An 18,947-nucleotide genomic window follows, 5' to 3' on the forward strand; every position below is an offset into this window, starting at 1 on the left:
GCGGTGCAACTCCATTCAGTGCTAAACGTCACACTGACAATTCAATTACTAAAAACACAGTGACCAAATTTAAAATAACGTCTGAGTTATTTACAGTGACTTCTAAGTTACAACTGAAGCAATGGAGCTGAGAGTCTAGAAAGTTTTATGGCTTCCCCTTCCCTTTCTTCCGCCTTAGGAATAATGTGGAAGAAAGAAAGGAATGAGGTGCAACTTTCCGTTCTAAGTGCAACGTTTCCTAAATCTAGAGAGGTCTGTATGTTTGAAACTTATGGAGTTTATATTTGTTCACTTATTTTTTATTAATATCCAGGAGGGGGAAACATTATTTTCCTGTAAGCTCCACAAATTGCTTCAGTAATAAGGTTCAAGATAGAGTTGGTCTTGATAACATCATCAGAAATAACTGGTTGTTCTAAAGGTGGCATCTAGAGGTTAAAGAAGGGATGCTGTAATAAGATCTAATGAACATGTCATATTACTGAGACAGGTGGAGACATTATGAAAAAGTTTAGAGATGAGGAACTCTCATCCAAATTCCATTAGCATTACAGAGATGCAGGGGACTGCAGATGCTGGAATCTGGAGCAAAAATCAAAGTGCAGGTGCACTCATTGGTGGCAAGAGAGGAATTGCTGGCTGATGTTTCTGGTTGAGAGCCTGGCTCAGGACTATAAATACCATAGAAGCCAGATATATCTTTATTTCCTGAATTCTCAAACTGGAGTTTAAGAAAAGACTTGAAACTAAACTTTTTAATGGTGCCATTATCTTTCTCAGGGCTGCGGAATGCTCCAGGCTGTTGGATGGTGATTCAGCAACTTCTTTGCGCTGTCTACATGCCAAAGTGTGAAAATGGCAAAGTGGAACTTCCAGGTCAGCGTATGTGCCAGATCACGAGAAGCCCCTGTGCCATTGTGGAGCGGGAGAGAGGCTGGCCTGACTTTCTGAAGTGTTCGATTGACCGCTTTCCTGAAGATTGCCAGGTAAGTAACTGGGAGTCAGCAAAAAGAAACCCTTACACAGCTGTAAAAACAGTGATGCCAGTCCTCCCAACCTCATGCAAGAAGGGGCTCCTCATGTGTGAGCTGTGAGATAGAGATTAAAGACTAGTTTTATTTGTCACGTGTACATTGAAACACTGAAACATACAGTGAAGTGTGCTTTGGTGTAATGACCAACACAGTTTAAGAATGTGTTGGGGGCAGCCTGCAGATGTTGCCATGGTTCCAGTGGCAATATAGTGTGACGTCCTGGTTAAGATTTTTACTGCTATGCTGTGGGTATTTCATTTTAGCAGTTCTGTAAGTGCAGTCTGTTCAGCTTTCAGCCTGTCTGGGTTTGAGCTGAGGTAAGGGGGGTTTGAGCTGAGATAGGGGGCTTTGTTGTTCAGCTTCGGAATGCGGTGTCAGCCAATCAGGATGGTGAAATTGGGAGAAGTTTCTAGAGTACACTGGGCAGAGACTTTTGTGAGGGACACTGGTGTGGCTCAAGGTGTTTGTTGGCGGGAGCTGGGCGCGGACAGTGGGGAAGATGGCGGAGGATGCTGCCCTGTTGCGCAGGGTGCTTTGTGCAGATGAATGACTTCAAGGAGGAAGGACCAATACTCCCGTGGGAAAGGCTGTTTGTTTGGGATGGATTTCGAGCGACATTCGCAAGGTACAGTGTGTACATCATAAACAATGGCTTCGGGAGGATTTGAGCTCCACCGTGCATATGTGACTGTTTAAGTATAATGGGCCCTTTATGTTTTTGTCTTTCTTTCCTTTAATAACTTGGCTTAAGTTAACATTCTTAAATGTACTTCTTTATAATTGTATGCAGTGTACTATCTGTTATTTCTTGTTGATGGGCAATTGCCGGGGGCATAAGTCACACAGCATTCACACAAACCGGGGTTTGGGTGAGTGAGACATCCCAATCTCACGGATTTAACGGGACCAAAGTTCTGTACAGCCTAGATGTACGAATCCTGAGAAAGATGGGTTTCTTGCCGCAGAGACTAGTGGCTAATAAGCTGCATTTCCAGAGATTCCCAGCAAAAAAGGGTTTCGATAGCATGCCCACAATTTACTAACGATAGGTCTTTGGAATGCAGGAGGAAACCCATGCGATCATGGGGAGAATGTACAAACTCCTTAAATCTCGATTGCTGGGTCTGTAAAGCGTTACACTAATCGCTGCACTAATTGTAATCTATCCTGTGTGCACATGGGTATATTGCAGAGGAGACCACTGCTTTTTGGAACAGAGGAGATAACCGCTGTTGGGAACAGGCTGCCAACCTGCCATTTCATTGTTACTAAGAGGGTACCAAAGTGGTACTAGAACGGATCAGAGGAAGGTTTATAAAGATAAGAAGTTAATTTTTTGTTTCTAAATTTTCTTTTTCAGAATGAAGTACAGAACATAAAGTTTAACACCTCTGGCCGCTGTGAGGCTCCTCTGGTGCGCACAGAGAACCCAAAGAGCTGGTATGAAGATGTGGAAGGCTGTGGGATCCAGTGTCAGAATCCTCTCTTCACAAACAGCGAGCATGATGCCATGCATGTCTACATTGCCATCTTTGGTTCTGTGACCATTCTCTGTACGTTTTTCACACTGGTGAGTGCTGTCCTCATTTGGCTACTTATGACCAGCACTCAGACTGCTTGACTTCACTGATACTTCAGCACTAATTGAAGGGAAGTTTTTCTTCTCCCTTTTTCTTGTTGGAGCTAAGTTTCACAAGTATGTGAAAGTAAACTTAGAGATTTTGGGCAGGTATTGGGGTGTTGCGAGGCTTGGTGCTGTGGGCTCTTTTTTGCAAGAGGAATCTGGCTGCTAAAAGATACTCTAATTGGTGGAAAAATGAGAAACCTCCACATAATCCTACCTTGTCTTTATTACACCAAAAACAGTTCATAATTTTTGTCAACAGCATCTAACTGGGTGGGTTGAGCAGTTCTCCCAAAACGATGGGCAGTATCCTACTGGCTTACCTGATTTGCATACTTAAAGGAGTATCTATATGGGTCCCAAGAAGGATCCCCATTTGTGGAATTTTTTCCCGTGTTTTTAAGGATACCACTAGGTAAAGAAACTGCACATCCTATGATGGATGTGTGTGAAAAAGATGGATTTAATTAGTACCCTGTGGCAGTCTGGGTTCACTTAATAAAATTATTCTTGGAAAGTGAATACAAATAATTCTACACAGATTGTAAAACACTCATCCCTTTCATTACATGAACTTCTTGATTAGATTTCAACTAGTATTTTTTTTTGCTGATGTTTGCTATTCAATATACAGAAACCACGTAAATTTATTGACTAGTCTGCGGATCACTCCAGTAATCTATTTGTAAACAGCCTTAGACTCCCAGTGAAATTCCACTCTGTTAAGATCCATTCCCTGAAACCCCACAAGTAGATTTCCGTATACCTATCTAGACTAAGCTCTGCCGCAAGCCCTTGATCATGTTCCTGTGTGTACGCTACTCACACCTACCTGTTGGGATAGAGATGTTAAATGTCAATAAAAACAGGCTGTGCTTAAGTTTATTCCAAGGAACTATAATTATTACTATAAAAACAAAATACGTTACTTGCAGGTAATCTGAAATATAAATACACCCCTGAGATTCTTTTTCTGTGGGCATACTTAGCAAATCTATAGAACTGTAAACAATGGACAACAAACTGTGGAAATGCAGATATAAATAAATAGCAATAAATAATGAGCATGAAATAACAAGATAAAAGAGTTCTTAAATGAGTGTAGTTGTTCCATTTTGTTTAAGAGCCTGATGGTTGAGGGGTAGTAACTGTTCTTGAACCTAGTGGTGTGAGTCCTGAGGCACCTGTACCTTCTACCAGATGGCAGAAGCGAGAAAAGAGGTGGTGAGGACCTCTGATGATGGATGCTGCTTTTCTATGGCAGCGTTTCATGTAGATGTGCTCAATGGTTGGGTGGGCTTTACCTATGATGTACGGGGCTGAATCCATCACCTTTTCAAAGGTACACTTAATATCAGAGAAATGTATATAATATACTTCCTGAAATGCTTTTACTTTGCAACCATTGAAAACAGAGGAGTGCCCCAAAGAATGAATGACTGTTAAATGTTAGAACCCCAAAGCTCCCCCCCAGCTCCCCCTCCCATGCAGAAGCAGCAACAAAGCGACGACCTCCCTCCCCCACCAGCAAAAAAAAAAATCAGCACCCACCACCGAGCACTCAAGCACACAGCAAAGCATCCATAAAGACACAGACTTGTAGTACCCCGAAGACTACTCGTTCGCCTGGTATTCGACATACCACAGGCTTTCTCTCTCCCTAATAAGGGAGAAAGAGATGTCCCTGTTTCACAGTGAGAGGGGAGACATAACAAACAACTCACTGATTTACAGTGTTATAAGTCCATTGTATTGCTTTTTCCGAGCTCTGTGCCCAAAGAACTCTGGTCTCTGGGCACACAGCCAGCAGCCAGCTTGCTGTTTTCGATATTCTGTCTCCCATGACACACCAGTTTCCTGCGGTGGCACTGTCCGCGAGTCTGCCCGCCTCCAGAGCCACAAAATCCTGGAACTCTGAAGGCGAGCAAGTCTTCTCGGCTACATCCTTGGTATATCGAATACCAGCCATTCGTGAGACCCCAAGAGTGGGTCCCATTCCCGCAAAGAACCAAAGTCAGCATGTATCTCCAGGTCAGAGTCTTCAAAAGAACCCTGAAAGGGAAAAATAGAGATATTAAAGATAGAAATAGAGCTGTTTGCGAAGATGCAAGCAGAGGAGTCCCGTTAGGCGTCATTAGCTCCTTGGCTTGTAGGATTTTTCACTCAAAGGCATTGGCGTTCCCATACCAGGCTGTAGTGCAGCCAGTCAGCACACTTTCCACACTACATCTATAGATGTTTGCCAAGGTTTCTGATGATATGCCAAATCTCCACAGACTCCTGAGAAATAAATAAATAGAAAATGCTAAAGATACTGAGAAGATTAGACATCATCTATGGAAGGATGAACAGATTTAATGATACAGGTTGATGACTTTTCATCAGAACTAGAAGTTAGTAATCAAACATTTTAAATTGCCATGAAGCATAGGATGGAGAGAACAAAGGGAGCATAAAAGTATAAATAGAAGCAGGAATTCTGATGAAATGTTATTGACTGAAATGTTAATTCTTTCTCCTTCCACAGATGCTGCCTGAATTGTTGAGTATTTCTTGTGTTCTCTCTTTTTATTATAAGTGTTCGATGCTGGTCAGGATACGAAGACCACATCGCTCTCTGCACCAGCGAGTGACTTGAATCCTTTGGCACAGTATATGTTGCTTAAAATGGTCTAACATTCTGAAAGATTTTGACCTAGTTCCCAATAGGTTACTGGTGGCCACAGTAATCATTACTTAGCATAGACTGCATTGAAATGGATAGTTTAATTTTTTTTAGCCATATTAATAAAACTATGAGCAAGGAATTCTTTCCTGGGATGTAAGCCAAAATCTATTATTTGGGTTGATCCAGAACCTGTTTAATTGATATATTATGTAATGAGGTTCATGACACGTGTCGATATTCGAAGAAGATATTTGAAGGAAGACTCTTCCCTCACATTGATGTCAATAAAGTGATACTGATGCCTTACCACTAGATGTCATTGGTTTGCTTATTTTGTTAAGGTTGTTGACATTATTAAGTGTTGCTGAAAGGTCTTGTTTTGATTGGAGCTCCATCTCTGTCTTTCTCCTTGTTTTTTTAGGCCACATTTATTGCTGACTGGAAGAATTCTAATCGTTATCCTGCTGTCATCTTGTTCTACATCAATACGTGTTTCTTCATTGGAAGTATTGGCTGGCTTGCACAGTTCATGGACGGGGCCAGGAAGGAAATTGTCTGCAAGGCAGATGGGACCATGCGACTTGGAGAGCCAACGTATGTTCACCCTGCTCTGGTTTGTTCTTCAATGTCTCGCTGGCCTCATGACAGTATTGCTTTCTCTGTAGACTCCTTGACGTTTTGTCTTTGAATTCCTGACACTAGATGGAGGATTAGTAGCAAAGCTAGGAAATGGGTGGGACATGCTTACTAGAATAGTGAACGGGGAATGAAGATTATGAAAGGGTAAATGTAGTACTTTATTGTTCCTCTCTGTCATTGTTGTTCACCTGTTATGTTGGCGATGTAAAACCCAAGGTACATTTTTACATGAAATAGCTGCATAATTTGTTGATTTGTTACAGATTGGAAAGATTTATCATTATAATCACTGTACAAGATACCAGATTTACTTGAAATTGAATGTTTTCTGGTAGGCATTGAACTAGTGTCTTCAGATCAACAATCCAGACCTGTAAATACTAAGTATATTCTGTTTGGACACCCTCCAACCTGGTGGCGTGAATATCGATTTTTTTCTTCTGGTAAACAAATCCCCCCCCCCCCCCATTCTGCACTGACTGTTTACTTCTCACCCACATTTCCTTCCCCTATGGGCCCCTCCCCGCCTCCCCCTTCTCCTATGGTCCAATCTCCTCTCCTATCAGATTCTTTCTTTTCTAGCCCTTGACCTTTCCCACCCACCTGACTTCACCTATCACCTTCCAGCTAGCATCCTCCCCTCCCCCCCACCTTTTTATTCTGCATCTTCTCCCTTCCTTCTCTGTCTTGAAGAAGAGTCTTTGCCCAAAACATCAACTATCTGTTCATTTCCATGGATGCTGCCTGGCCTGCTGAGCTCCCCTAGCTTTGTGTGTGTTGCTTTGGATTTTCAGCATCTGCAGACTTGCTCGAGTTTATGAAATACTTCCAAATCTTTTTATTATTATTATCCAAAATTAACAAGAGTACATCAAAGTAGGCAACACTTACAATGTCTCAAGAAAAAAAAACATTGTTTTAAAGATTGAAAAAATTTTGGTGACCAAAAAAAAGAGAAAAAAAAAACCTACTAAGCAAGGAAATGTGAGGGGAAAATCCCCATTAGGTGTTCAACCCCGAGCCATGCGTCATACAAAAAGCTTCTAAAGATAAACATCAAACTGGCAGCAAGAAAAAAAAAGTACCAAAAATTTACAATTAGATCGTGGAGGAAATCTATCAATTAATTCAAATGATAGTAACGAGCTAATAAACCCCGTCTTTTCTCAAAATCAAACATAAGTTCAAAAGTTTGACCTAATTTTCTCCAAACTAAGACATAGCATCACTTGAGAGAACCATTGTGACAAGATGGAAGCTGATGTATCCTTCCAGTTCCACAAAATCTCCCTCCTAGCTATCAATGTAACAAATGCAATAACATGTTGGTCAGACAAAGAGATACCGCGGATATTTTGAGGAATTATTCCAAAAAGCACAGTTAATTTGTTAGGTTGTAAATTATTTTTAAGTGCTTTAGAAATTGTAGAAAAAACTGACTTCCAGAACTGTTCCAGTATCGAACAGGACCAAAACATGAGTGTCAGTATAGCTGTCTCAGTTTTACATCTATTGCAATAACTATCAACATTAGGAAACATTTTAGACAATCTCTCCTACGTCAAATAGTAACGATGTACAATTTTAAATTGAATCAGTGAATGACTAGCATAGATCGAAGAAGAGTTAACCAACTTCAGAATCCACGTCCAGTCCTCCGTCATAAAAGTCAAATTAAGTTCCTTTTCCCAATCTTGTTTAACCTTAAATAAAGGACGCTTATCCCATTGTAATAGTAAATCATAAATTCTTCCAATGGAACCCTTCATCAAAGGGTTCATACTCGTAATAGTATCTAACAGGTCGGCATCCAATATGTAAGGAAAATTACTTAATTATTTTTGTAAGAAACGTCTAACTTGGTATTGTAAAAAGTGTGAGTATGAAAGAGAATATTTATCAACTAATTGTTCAAAAGGCATCAGTCTATCTTCTTTAAATAAATAAAGTTTATGTTTATTAAATACTAATTAAATTTAACCACAATGCCATTTTAACTCTTTCACAGACATTTCCTGATGGTCATTTCAAGGAAGAAGAAAGTTTTGATTAGACCAGATGCCCCTTGCCAGCAAAGTGAAAAGTGAAAACGAGCGCATTTGCCTCTAAGCCAGAGTCATACAAACGTAGTTGTACAGCATAAAAACCGTCCCTTCAGCGCGCCCCCCCCATTTCATTGCCAGCCATCATGCTTATCCATACTAAATCCTACATGCCTACACTTGACCACAGAATGTATCCTGTCACACCTATTGCAGTGCTCAGAGACTGATGTGCTATTTGGTCCTGCTGAAGGGTCTCAGCCCAAAACGTCAGCTGTACTCTTTTCCATAGATGCTGCCTGAGTTCCTCCAGCATTTTATGTGTGTTGCTATTTGAAATGCTGCTTTGGTTGATAAATTAAATTGAAGCCTCTCTGCCCTCTCAGGTGCATGTGAAAGATGGATCTTTGTAATATTTTTATCATTACTTCACAGAAAATGATCATTTTTTTTCCCGGTGACATGAACAATATTTATCCCTTATTCAACATCATTCATTAAACAAGTTGCATTCCTAGTTGTGTGAGCTTGCTATGTTTAAGTGGTAATGGACAAAGGGAATAATCTCACTGTAACTGCTGTTTCTCTGACAGATCCAATGAAACACTCTCTTGCGTTATCATTTTTGTGATTGTCTATTACTCGCTCATGTCTGGAGTGATCTGGTTCGTGATGCTTACGTACGCCTGGCACATGTCCTTCAAGGCCCTTGGCACCACCTATCAGCCTCTGTCTGGCAAGACTTCCTACTTCCACCTTATCACCTGGTCAATCCCGTTTATACTCACCGTTGCCATCCTAGCATTGGCTCAGGTAAAAGTACACCCAATTGCATTGTCCAGAAATTGGATATGTTGGAGGGGATAGGCTGGAGGATAACAACTTGGAGGCCCAATGTGATTATGGGTGGATAATGTGAAGGATTTATATTTTTATTTTGGGTATGTGGTGATGGAGATTATAGATGGCAGTGGGGGTGGGGAGAAATGGGATTAGGAAGTCGTGTAAGATTTTGATTGATAATTTAAGTATTAAGTGATGTCAGCTTGATGATGATAGAAACATAGGAACAGAAATTGGTAATTTAGCCCCTGAGATATGTAAGTATGTTCTTCTATCAGTAAGGTTAGCTTAGGTTACTGCCCGTTATGCTGCTGGTGTTTAGGGCTGCAATAAAGGTGCTCCATCTCTGACTGTCCATCAGATATAGAAGGATCCTTCATTGCTGTTTCCACAAATGTTTTTATTTGACCGGTCAGGGTTGTTAACCCTGAGCTGAACCCCCAAAGCTGGAGGACCGGTGGACCACTCTTAGTCTGGCCTCTACCCTTTGACCTGTTTGGCATGGGTGACCCTGCCAAGAGTCAAAGCACAGGCCCTGATGCTAGCTAACATAGTTCTCCGGGTCATTTAGCCACACAAGCCTCCGAACCCTTTGACAAGGTCGTGGTCCACTTGGAGGTTCATTCAGTAAAATTATGGCTAGTCTGTTATGTACTTCCATGTACCTATTCTTCTCCATGTTCCTTAATACTTTATTGGTATCAGTGTCTTTTAGTCTTAGATTAAAATTGGCAATTGACTCTGCATCAAATACCATTTGTAGAGAAACACCAAATTTATACCATCATCCATATAAAGATCTTAATTTCACTTCTTAAAAATTAGGCTCTAGTTTTTTTAAGGCCATAATTTCAGTAATATTGTAAATATATTGTCTGCTTAAGCATTCTTTGCTTGTTTACATGATTCATTATGGGTGATATGTACGAAGTACATGAATGAATTGAATTGACTTCATTTCTTACATCCTTCACATACATGAGGAGTAAAAATCCTTATGTTACGTCTCCATCTAAATGTGCACTGTGCAATCATAGTAATTTATAATAAATAAAACAGTCAATGTAATATAGAATACACTCAAGTCAGCGTCAGTTCATCATTCTGATGGCCTGGTGGAAGAAGCTATCCTGGAGCCCGTTGGTCCTGGTTTTTATGCTGCGGTACCGCTTCCTGGATGGTAGCAGCTGGAATAGACCATGGTTGGGATGGCTTGGGTCCCCAGTGATCCTACCGGCCCTTTTTACACACCTGTCCTTGTAAATGTCCTGAATCATGGGGAGTTCACAACTACAGATGCGCTGGGCTGTCCACACCACTCTCTGCAGAGTCCTTCGATTGAGGGAAGTACAGGTCCCATACCAGGCAGTGATGCAGCCAGTCAGGATGCTCTCAATTGTACCCCTGTAGAAAGTTCTTAGGATTTGGGGGCCCATAACAAACTTCCTCAACCATCTGAGGTGAAAAAGGCGCTGTTGTGCCTTTTTCAACACACAGCTAGTGTGCACAGATGACATGAAGTCCTCAGTGATATGGATGCCGAGGAACTTGAAGCTGTTTACCTTCTCAACCCCAGATTCATTGATGTCAATAGGGGACAGTCCATCCCCATTCCTCCTGTAATCCACAACCAGCTCCTTTGTTTTTGCGACATTGAGGGAGAGGTTGTTTTCTTGACACCACTGTGTCAGAGAGATGATTTCTTCCCTGTAGGCCACCTCGTTATTGGTATACATCGTCATGCCACCAAGTTATATATGTACATGTCTACTAAAGTAAAAACTAAGTAGACCCTCCTCCTGTGATTTTACTCTTGATTAGGTTTTGGAGTTACAAAATTTAACACTGTCCCCTGGTTTTGGCAACCTAATGAGCAAAAATACTCTTTTTCTCTATTTACTCTTTCAGTTCCCTCAACATCTAGAAAATTATCATCAAATCACTCCTTAACCTTCCAGATTTCTGGGGATATAACAATTTGTGTGATCTTTCCTCATAATTTAAACCTTGAGTAAAGGTATAATTTTGGTGAATTTGCATTGCATTCCCTCCAAGGACGTCAAAATCCTTTCAAATCCCTACTCAGAGTTACTCACAGATTGATGTTTGTTCGGGGATTGGTATGGTTGTAACCTACCTTGCCAGTGCTTTAGATCTTTAGAGATAATAGCTTGTAATCCATTGACGTTTTTGATTATTTTCTGTACCTACCCTTGACAACTGATCAAATACAAAATGTAAATTTACTTGGCTCTAACGCCAACATTCTTCATTTGAACTGAAAGTAAACGGATAATTAAATACATATTAGATTGAAAAAGGATGCTGCGGAGTTGATAATGATGACTTGGATTAATCCTCGCTGGGTTTAGTATTTACTCTTTAATGTGTGTCACAGTTAGATCCTTGACATGTTCATGGTCTGAGTCCCTACCTAAATGACATTGCAGTAAAATGACTGAATCACAGAGCACTCAGCACAGAAACAGACTCTGGCCTGTGTAGCCTGTGCCAAGCTGTTATTCTGCCTAGTCCCATCAACCTACACCTGGGCCATACCCCTCCATACCATGTACTTATCCAAACTTCGCCTAAATCTTGCAGTCAAACCCACATCCACCATTTCCGCTGGCAGCTCATTCCACACTTGCACCATTCTCTGAGTGAAGAAGATCCTCTTAAGTATTTCACCTTTCACCCTTAACCCATGACCTTTAGTTCTCGCCTCACCCAGCCTCAGTGGTAAAAGCCTGCTTATGTTTACCCTGTCTAATCCCCTCATAATTTTGTTTGGTCTTGTTCCGTAGGTGGATGGAGACTCTGTTAGTGGGATCTGTTTTGTTGGGTATAAGGATTATCACTTCCGGGCAGGATTTGTCCTGGCTCCAATTGGACTGGTTTTGCTGGTTGGCGGCTATTTTCTTATTAGAGGTACGTAGCATGGATCTGTCATACAAAGAATAAAATCCAAAATTAATTCAAACCAATTTCATGATGCGCCTTATTTAATGTGCCTTAAGTATATCAGCAGCTGGAGCTCTCTGTCCACCTTCAGCCAGATCCTACTCTTTCAACTAAGTTTTTGCAGTTGTATTTTGACCCAGTTTCAGACATTAGCAAATCTCTACAGAATGATAATTCCTTGGCCAGACCTCATGCAGCAAGACCTACATAATATTTAGGGATGGACTGATGTGGCATCATTTGTGCCACAAAAATGCAAGGCAGTGACTGATTTCAATGGCATTACCATTGCCAAGCCATGACTATAAGCATCCAGAGGGCCAAAGCTCAAAAGGTTCAGGCACATAAATACCATGGCTACAAAGACAGTTGAGAAGCTAGGTATACAGCACTGAGTAACCCACACTCTGACGCCCCAAGGCCTTTCCACCATCTACATCAGGAGCAAAATGCCATGCTGTATATTTGAATGAATGAATACAGTTGCATTACCTTCATCCAGGATAAAGCAGCCAGCTAATCCATATCCAATCCTCCATCCTATACATTTGTTTCTCACATCAGTCACGCCTGGTGGCTGCAGTGTGTACCTTCTACTGAATGCACTGCAGTTACTCGCCCGCGTCACCCCGACAGCACCTTTCAGACCTCATCTCTGCCGTCAGGAAGCAAAAGGGCACCAACAGCATTGCAACACCACCACCCACAGGTTCCCTTCCATGTTGCACACCATCCTGATGCGGTAATGTATGAAATCCAGTAATTCCCTTTCTATAAGCTCTGTGTGCACGTATTCACCCGTTGGGCCGAAGGGCCTAGTTTGTGTGGTGTATAAAACTACAACACTAAGGACTTAAGCTTATTTCGAGAAATTGGTCCACCACCATTTTCTTAAGGACAGTTAGCGAAGTGCAGTTAGCGTTGGCCTTACCAGCAATGGCCAGTTCTCAAAAGCAAAACCAGTTCCACCAATCAATTAAATCATAGCTGGCTTGTTTACAATGCCATTTAGCCACGGTGGCTGTGTAGCCCTTGACACAGTCTCCTGACAAATTCCTGTCAATCTCTGCCTTGTAAACCTTAGGTGAGTTCAGCATGTCTGGCCTGATAGGAAGGGTTCTGGGTATCCATTGCTTGTCCATCATACTGCAAATTCTGCCATGGAAAAAAGTTCCATTCCCTAGCAAAAATATTGACCATGAGTTAAGAGCTTTCTCCCCCTTTCTCTTTACGCTGACAAAGTCCTTATAAGGAGATGGAAATATGACTTGTTTGAAAAATGTGTCTTTCCACTTAGATGGAAACAGAACTGAAACCATTCAATCCCTCAAGCTAATTCTACCACTCAGTTAGATCATGGTTGATCTTAACTCCGTCTGTCTACCTTAGTTCCGTAATCCTTCAGGTTTTAGACAAATATTTTTATTTTATTTTACTTTATTTAGGGATACAGTGTGGAACAGGCCCTTCGGGTCCAATGACCTGCACCACCCAGCAATCTACCTATCTGACCCTAGCCTAATTTACAATGATTAATCAACCTACTAACCAGTACATCTTTGGAATGTGGGAGGAAACCGGAGCACCCGGAGGAAACCCACGTGGTCACAGGGAGGATGTAAAATTCTTACAGGTGGTGTTGGAAATGAACTCTAAACTCTAACCTCTACGTTACCATGGCAACCAATTACTAAATGACCAATAGAATTACTTCTAATCAGAAGTAATATCAGATTACTTCTGAACATCTTAGAGGAGAGCCCCCCCCCACCCACATTTAACCCTATGGTCCACCCTCAACAACTGTTCTAGGAGGAAGGGAGTGTTAGGTTTTTGGTTCTCTTTGCACAAAGATCCTGATTTTCTTCTGATTTACAGAATGTTTCATTTTTAAATTGGTCACTGGCTTATTTCGGCTTCCACTATTTCTCTTACAGGTGTCATGACCTTGTTCTCAATAAAGAGTAACCACCCTGGGCTCCTGAGTGAGAAAGCAGCCAGTAAAATTAATGAAACGATGCTTCGTCTCGGTAAGAATTGGTCAGCGTAAGATCTGAACTCCGTACCTTACAGAGTTGCAGTTAGAAAGCCTCTAGTTTCTCTGCTAGGTATGTGGAGCCCTAGAGAGCAAAAGCAGTTATGTCAAACCTCTGTAAAATAGTGATTTGGCCACATCTCAGAAATTGTGTCCAATTCTAGTGACTTCCCCTTGGGAAAGCTGTGAACCGTGACGGACTTCAACTGCATGGATAGACCAGAGACAGAGATAAAAGGGAAACAGAAGCGATAAAAGGGTGAAGAAACCAGTGTTTGGGATAGATACGGCAGGTGACTGAAGTAGTAACTTCTTCACACATTGAGTACTCATGAACTGAAATTCACTAACGTGCATGCAGATTCAGCTGTTGCTTGCAAAAGAGAATTTGTTGGATCCTTGAAGAAAAAACATTTAGGGCTATGGGAAAAGAGCTGGAGAATGGAACTGACTAAATCACTTTTGCAGTGGGTTTAATCATAAGAATGGAAAGTAACTATTGTAGGTAATCTTTACTGGAAGATATTTAATATAGGAGTAGACCCAACTTCTATGTCCTCATCATTAGCAAAAGATATTATTCCATGATTCCTTTTTGAAACCCCTTTCTATGCAACTAATACACTCTCCATTTATAACATGGGAGAATATACCTGAATTGCCCTTTATCCATATTTTCTAAGATTACAAAGGTTAACTTGAGGTCCTTTCTCATAATATTAAAATAAAATTCCCCACCGGGTTCTTTTTCTCAGTCTACACTGTTGCAGGTAAATGGAAGCAACAAAAGGTGATTCTCTCTGTAGGTGAAGGAACTCAAGCTTATTGCCATGAAATGAGATTGGCTGCAGTTCTTGATGTCTGTGTGCATGTATATGTTTGTGAGGGTGTTTACATTTTACATGTGGAGGGGAAGTGTTTGAATCATTCTAGCTTTGTGCAAATGTAAAACTGTGTTGTTTTAACAATAAGTTTTTTTTTCCAGGTATTTTTGGCTTCCTGGCATTTGGCTTTGTCTTCATCACATTTGGCTGCCATTTTTACGACTTCTTTAACCAGGCTGACTGGGAGAGGAGTTTCCGTGATTTTGTTCTGTAAGTAACCAGTTCACCTCCTACCCTGTAAGGAGTTACTCTTTAGCTACTAGTTATCTACTCAGTGAAGACTTAAAGTGAATTTGGGACATTAAACTCCTGTTTGATTCAAAGGAGTGCCTAAGCTGCTCATTAGAATGCCACATTTCAAAGGTTTAAAGATCATTTATTATCAACTCTGAAATTCTTCTCTCCAGATAGCCACAAAACCAAGAAAGAAAAGAACAGCAGCACGATCAGCAACCCCCAAATTCCCCCAACCCCGCACAAAAAAAACAAAAACAGAACAGGAATATCAACCCCCAAATCCCCCCAACCCCGCACAAAAAAAACAAAAACAGAACAGGAATATCAACCCCCAAATCCCCCCAACCCCGCACAAAAAAAACAAAAACAGAACAGGAATATCAACCCCCAAATCCCCCCAACCCCGCACAAAAAAAACAAAAACAGAACAGGAATATCAACCCCCAAATCCCCCCAACCCCGCACAAAAAAAACAAAAACAGAACAGGAATATCAACCCCCAAATCCCCCCAACCCCGCACAAAAAAAACAAAAACAGAACAGGAATATCAACCCCCAAATCCCCCCAACCCCGCACAAAAAAAACAAAAACAGAACAGGAATATCAACCCCCAAATCCCCCCAACCCCGCACAAAAAAAACAAAAACAGAACAGGAATATCAACCCCCAAATCCCCCCAACCCCGCACAAAAAAAACAAAACCAGAACAGGAATATCAACCCCCAAATCCCCCCAACCCCGCACAAAAAAAACAAAACCAGAACAGGAATATCAACCCCCAAATCCCCCCAACCCCGCACAAAAAAAACAAAAACAGAACAGGAATATCAACCCCCAAATCCCCCCAACCCCGCACAAAAAAAACAAAACCAGAACAGGAATATCAACCCCCAAATCCCTTCTCCTGGCACAAAAAAAAAACAAACAAAAGTGGAACAGGAATATCAACCCCCAAATCCCTCCTCCTGGCACAAAAAAAAACAAACAAAAGTGGAACAGGAATATCAACCCCCAAATCCCTAACCCCCCTTACACAAAAAAATGAGAAAGATCGGGTGAAAAACACAATATAAAAAAACGATAAGACAGGAAAAAGAAGTCTACATTCCAAGTCCATATCCAAAAATCATAAAACCTGGATAACATTCTCAGGGCACAGCAGCTGGCCTTTCTCTCTCCAGCAGTGAGCGATCCCCTAGCAATGAAAAGGCATCTCCCCTCTACGCAACAGAGCGAACCCCCCCCCGGCGATAAAAAGGCAGTCTTCTGTCTCTGCCTGCAGAGCGATCCCCCCAGCAATAAAAAGGCAGTCTCCTGTCTCTGCCAGCAGAGCGATCCCCTAGCGATAAAAAGGGAGTCCCCCCTCTCTGCCAGCAGAGCGATCCCCCAGTGATAAAAAGGCATCTCCCCTCTCCAACAACAGAACGACTCCCCCAGTGATAAAAAGGCATCTCCCCTCGCCAGCAACAGAGCGACCCCCCCAGTGATAAAAAGGCAGTCTCCTGTCTCTGCCAGCAGAGCGATCCCCCAGTGATAAAAAGGCATCTCCCCTCTCCAGCAACAGAGCGACTCCCCCAGTGATAAAAAGGCATCTCCCCTTTCCAGCAACAGAGCGCGAACCCCCCCAGTGATAAAAAGGCATCTCCCCTCTGCAGCAACAGAGCGACCCCCCCCCAGTGATAAAAAGGCAGTCTCCTGTCTCTCTCAGCAGAGCGACCCCCCCCCCCAGCGATAAAAAGGCATCCCCTCTCTCTGGCAACAATCCCCCAGCGACTAAAAGGCAATCTCCCCTCCCTGGCAGCGAGCGATCCCCAGAAATAAAAAGGCAATCTCCCCTCCCTGGTAGCAAAGCGATCCCCCAGTGATAAAAAGGCATCTTCCCTCTCTGGCAACATAACAATCCCCCAGCGATCAAAAGGCAGTCTCCCCTCCCTGGTAGCAGAGTGATTCCCCAGTGATAAAAAGGCAGTCTCCCCTTTCCGGTAGCAGATCGATCCCCCAGCAATAAAAACTCAAGCTGCTGGAGCTCATCTTCCACATTCAGCTCAATATTTCAATCTCCTTCATTGTATTAATGAATGAACAATGGAAGGTTTAATCAGCAAATTGGAATTGAACATTGGTACGCAGCAGTCCAACATTCAACACAAAAAACAAACATGTATGAGATGATGAGAGGCATTGACTGTGTGGATAGTCAGAGGCTTTTTCCCAGGGTTGAAATGGTTGCCACAAGAGGACACAGGTTTAATGTGCTGGGGAGTAGGTACAGAGGAGATGTCAGGGGTAAGCTTTTATGCAGAGAGTGGTGAGTGCGTGGAATGGGCTGCCAGCAACGGTGGTGGAGGCGGATACAATAGGGTCTTTTAAGAGACTGTTGTATAGGTACATAGAGCTTAGAAAAATAGAGGGCTATGGGTAAGCCTAGTAATTTCTAAGGTGGGGACATGTTCGGCACAACTTTGTGAGCCGAAGGACCTGTATTGTGCTGTAGGTTGTCTATGTTTCTACAAAGGTCATAAAAGAAGTGAACTACATGGTTTCATGATCTATCCAGAAGATGTTGACCAAAGGAGTGTTGTACTAGAAGATTCCCTGCATCTTTTGAAAATTTCTGATCTAGGAAAACTTTCATTTAACTTTAATAGTGAACAGATTGACCTTAAACACAGTAAAAATTAGGAGTTTGCATAGCATCTTTCAACATTGGTTTGAATTCATCTTGGCCTGGAGGCACAGACTCAGTGAGCCACATAGAATCTTTCCGTGCATTACCTGTACTAGGAATTGTGTTTCATAGGTTCATGCTGTTTCCGAGTATTCTGTTTATTGGAGGATGATATCAAGAAGCAGCAAGGAAGGAATAGAACTGGAGCTCCTTAAATCGAGACATAATTTACACTCCAATTATCAGTGTTGAACTCAGTGGGTGGCAGGTTGTGCTTCCAGGTTTCCTTCAGAGACCTGAGCACAATCTAGGCTGACACTTGAGCATGAGGACAAGCTGTAAGAATTACAGTCTTACATTTGGGGTGGTAAAATCTAGCCACTACATGTAAACTCTTTGAAAAGCAGGGGGTATCACCTTGGTGCCCTGACAAATATTTACCTCTAATAAGGATCACTAAAGGCAATTATGATCAATTATTTCAAGGCTGGCTGTGAGTCCTGACCATGTGAAAATTGACTGGCACATTGAAACCATAAGACGATAAGATATAGGAGCAGATTTATGCTATTTGGCCCATCAACTTTGCTCCGCCATTTTATCATGGCTGATCCGTTTTTCCTCTCAACCCCAATCTCCTGCTTTCCCCTCGCATCCCTTCATGTCCTGACCAATCAAGAATCTATCAACCTCTGTCTTAAGAAATTTGGCCTCCACAGCTGCTTGTGGCAATGAATTCAGCAGATTCACTACTTCTGTCTAAAGAAATTGCTTCATATCTCCATTCTAAAAGGACCTTTATTCTGAGATTGTGTCCTCTGGTCTTAGACACTCCCACCATAGGAAACATCCACTCCATATTTACTCTATCAAAGCCTTTCACCATTGATAGCTTTCAATTAGGTCACGCCTCATTCTTTTGAATTCCAGTGAACACAGGTCCAGAGCCATCAAATGCTGGAATCATTCTGGAATCATTTTCATGAACCTCCTTTGAACCCTTTCCAGTTTCAACACATCCTTTCTAAGATAAGGGATCCAAAATCACTCATAATATTCCAAGTGAGTCCTCACCACTGCTTCATAAAGTCTCAACGTTACATCCTTGGTTTTATACTCTAGTCCTCTTGAAGTGAATGTTAACATCACATTTGCCTTCCTCACCACAGACTCAACATGCAAATTAACCTTTACAGAATCCTGCACAAGGACTCCTAAATCCCTTTGTGCCTCAGATTTTTGTATTTTCCCTGCATTTAGAAAATTTCTTCTACTGAAGTGTATGACCATACACTTCCTGACACTGTA

At 41.9% G+C, this 18,947-nt stretch overlaps 1 protein-coding gene and 1 long non-coding RNA gene across 2 annotated transcripts in view; one reads left to right on the forward strand and one right to left on the reverse strand.

The window, feature by feature from the left end:
* Positions 1-18,947, forward strand: part of smo (smoothened, frizzled class receptor) — a 53,054-nt gene that overhangs the window by 20,101 nt on the left and 14,006 nt on the right. Inside the window, exons 2-8 of the mRNA XM_063072995.1 lie at positions 781-986; positions 2,395-2,604; positions 5,748-5,920; positions 8,601-8,820; positions 11,658-11,781; positions 13,752-13,844; positions 14,835-14,943. Coding sequence (XP_062929065.1) covers positions 781-986; positions 2,395-2,604; positions 5,748-5,920; positions 8,601-8,820; positions 11,658-11,781; positions 13,752-13,844; positions 14,835-14,943 — 1,135 coding nt within the window. The remainder of the gene's footprint in view (positions 1-780; positions 987-2,394; positions 2,605-5,747; positions 5,921-8,600; positions 8,821-11,657; positions 11,782-13,751; positions 13,845-14,834; positions 14,944-18,947) is intronic.
* LOC134359559 (uncharacterized) overlaps positions 4,250-18,947 on the reverse strand; it is a 43,850-nt gene continuing 29,152 nt past the window's right edge. The window contains exon 3 of the long non-coding RNA XR_010021142.1: positions 4,250-4,710. This is a non-coding gene — a long non-coding RNA (uncharacterized LOC134359559). The remainder of the gene's footprint in view (positions 4,711-18,947) is intronic.

This window comes from Mobula hypostoma, chromosome 20, assembly GCF_963921235.1.
Source record: "Mobula hypostoma chromosome 20, sMobHyp1.1, whole genome shotgun sequence".
NCBI lineage: Eukaryota > Metazoa > Chordata > Chondrichthyes > Myliobatiformes > Myliobatidae > Mobula > Mobula hypostoma.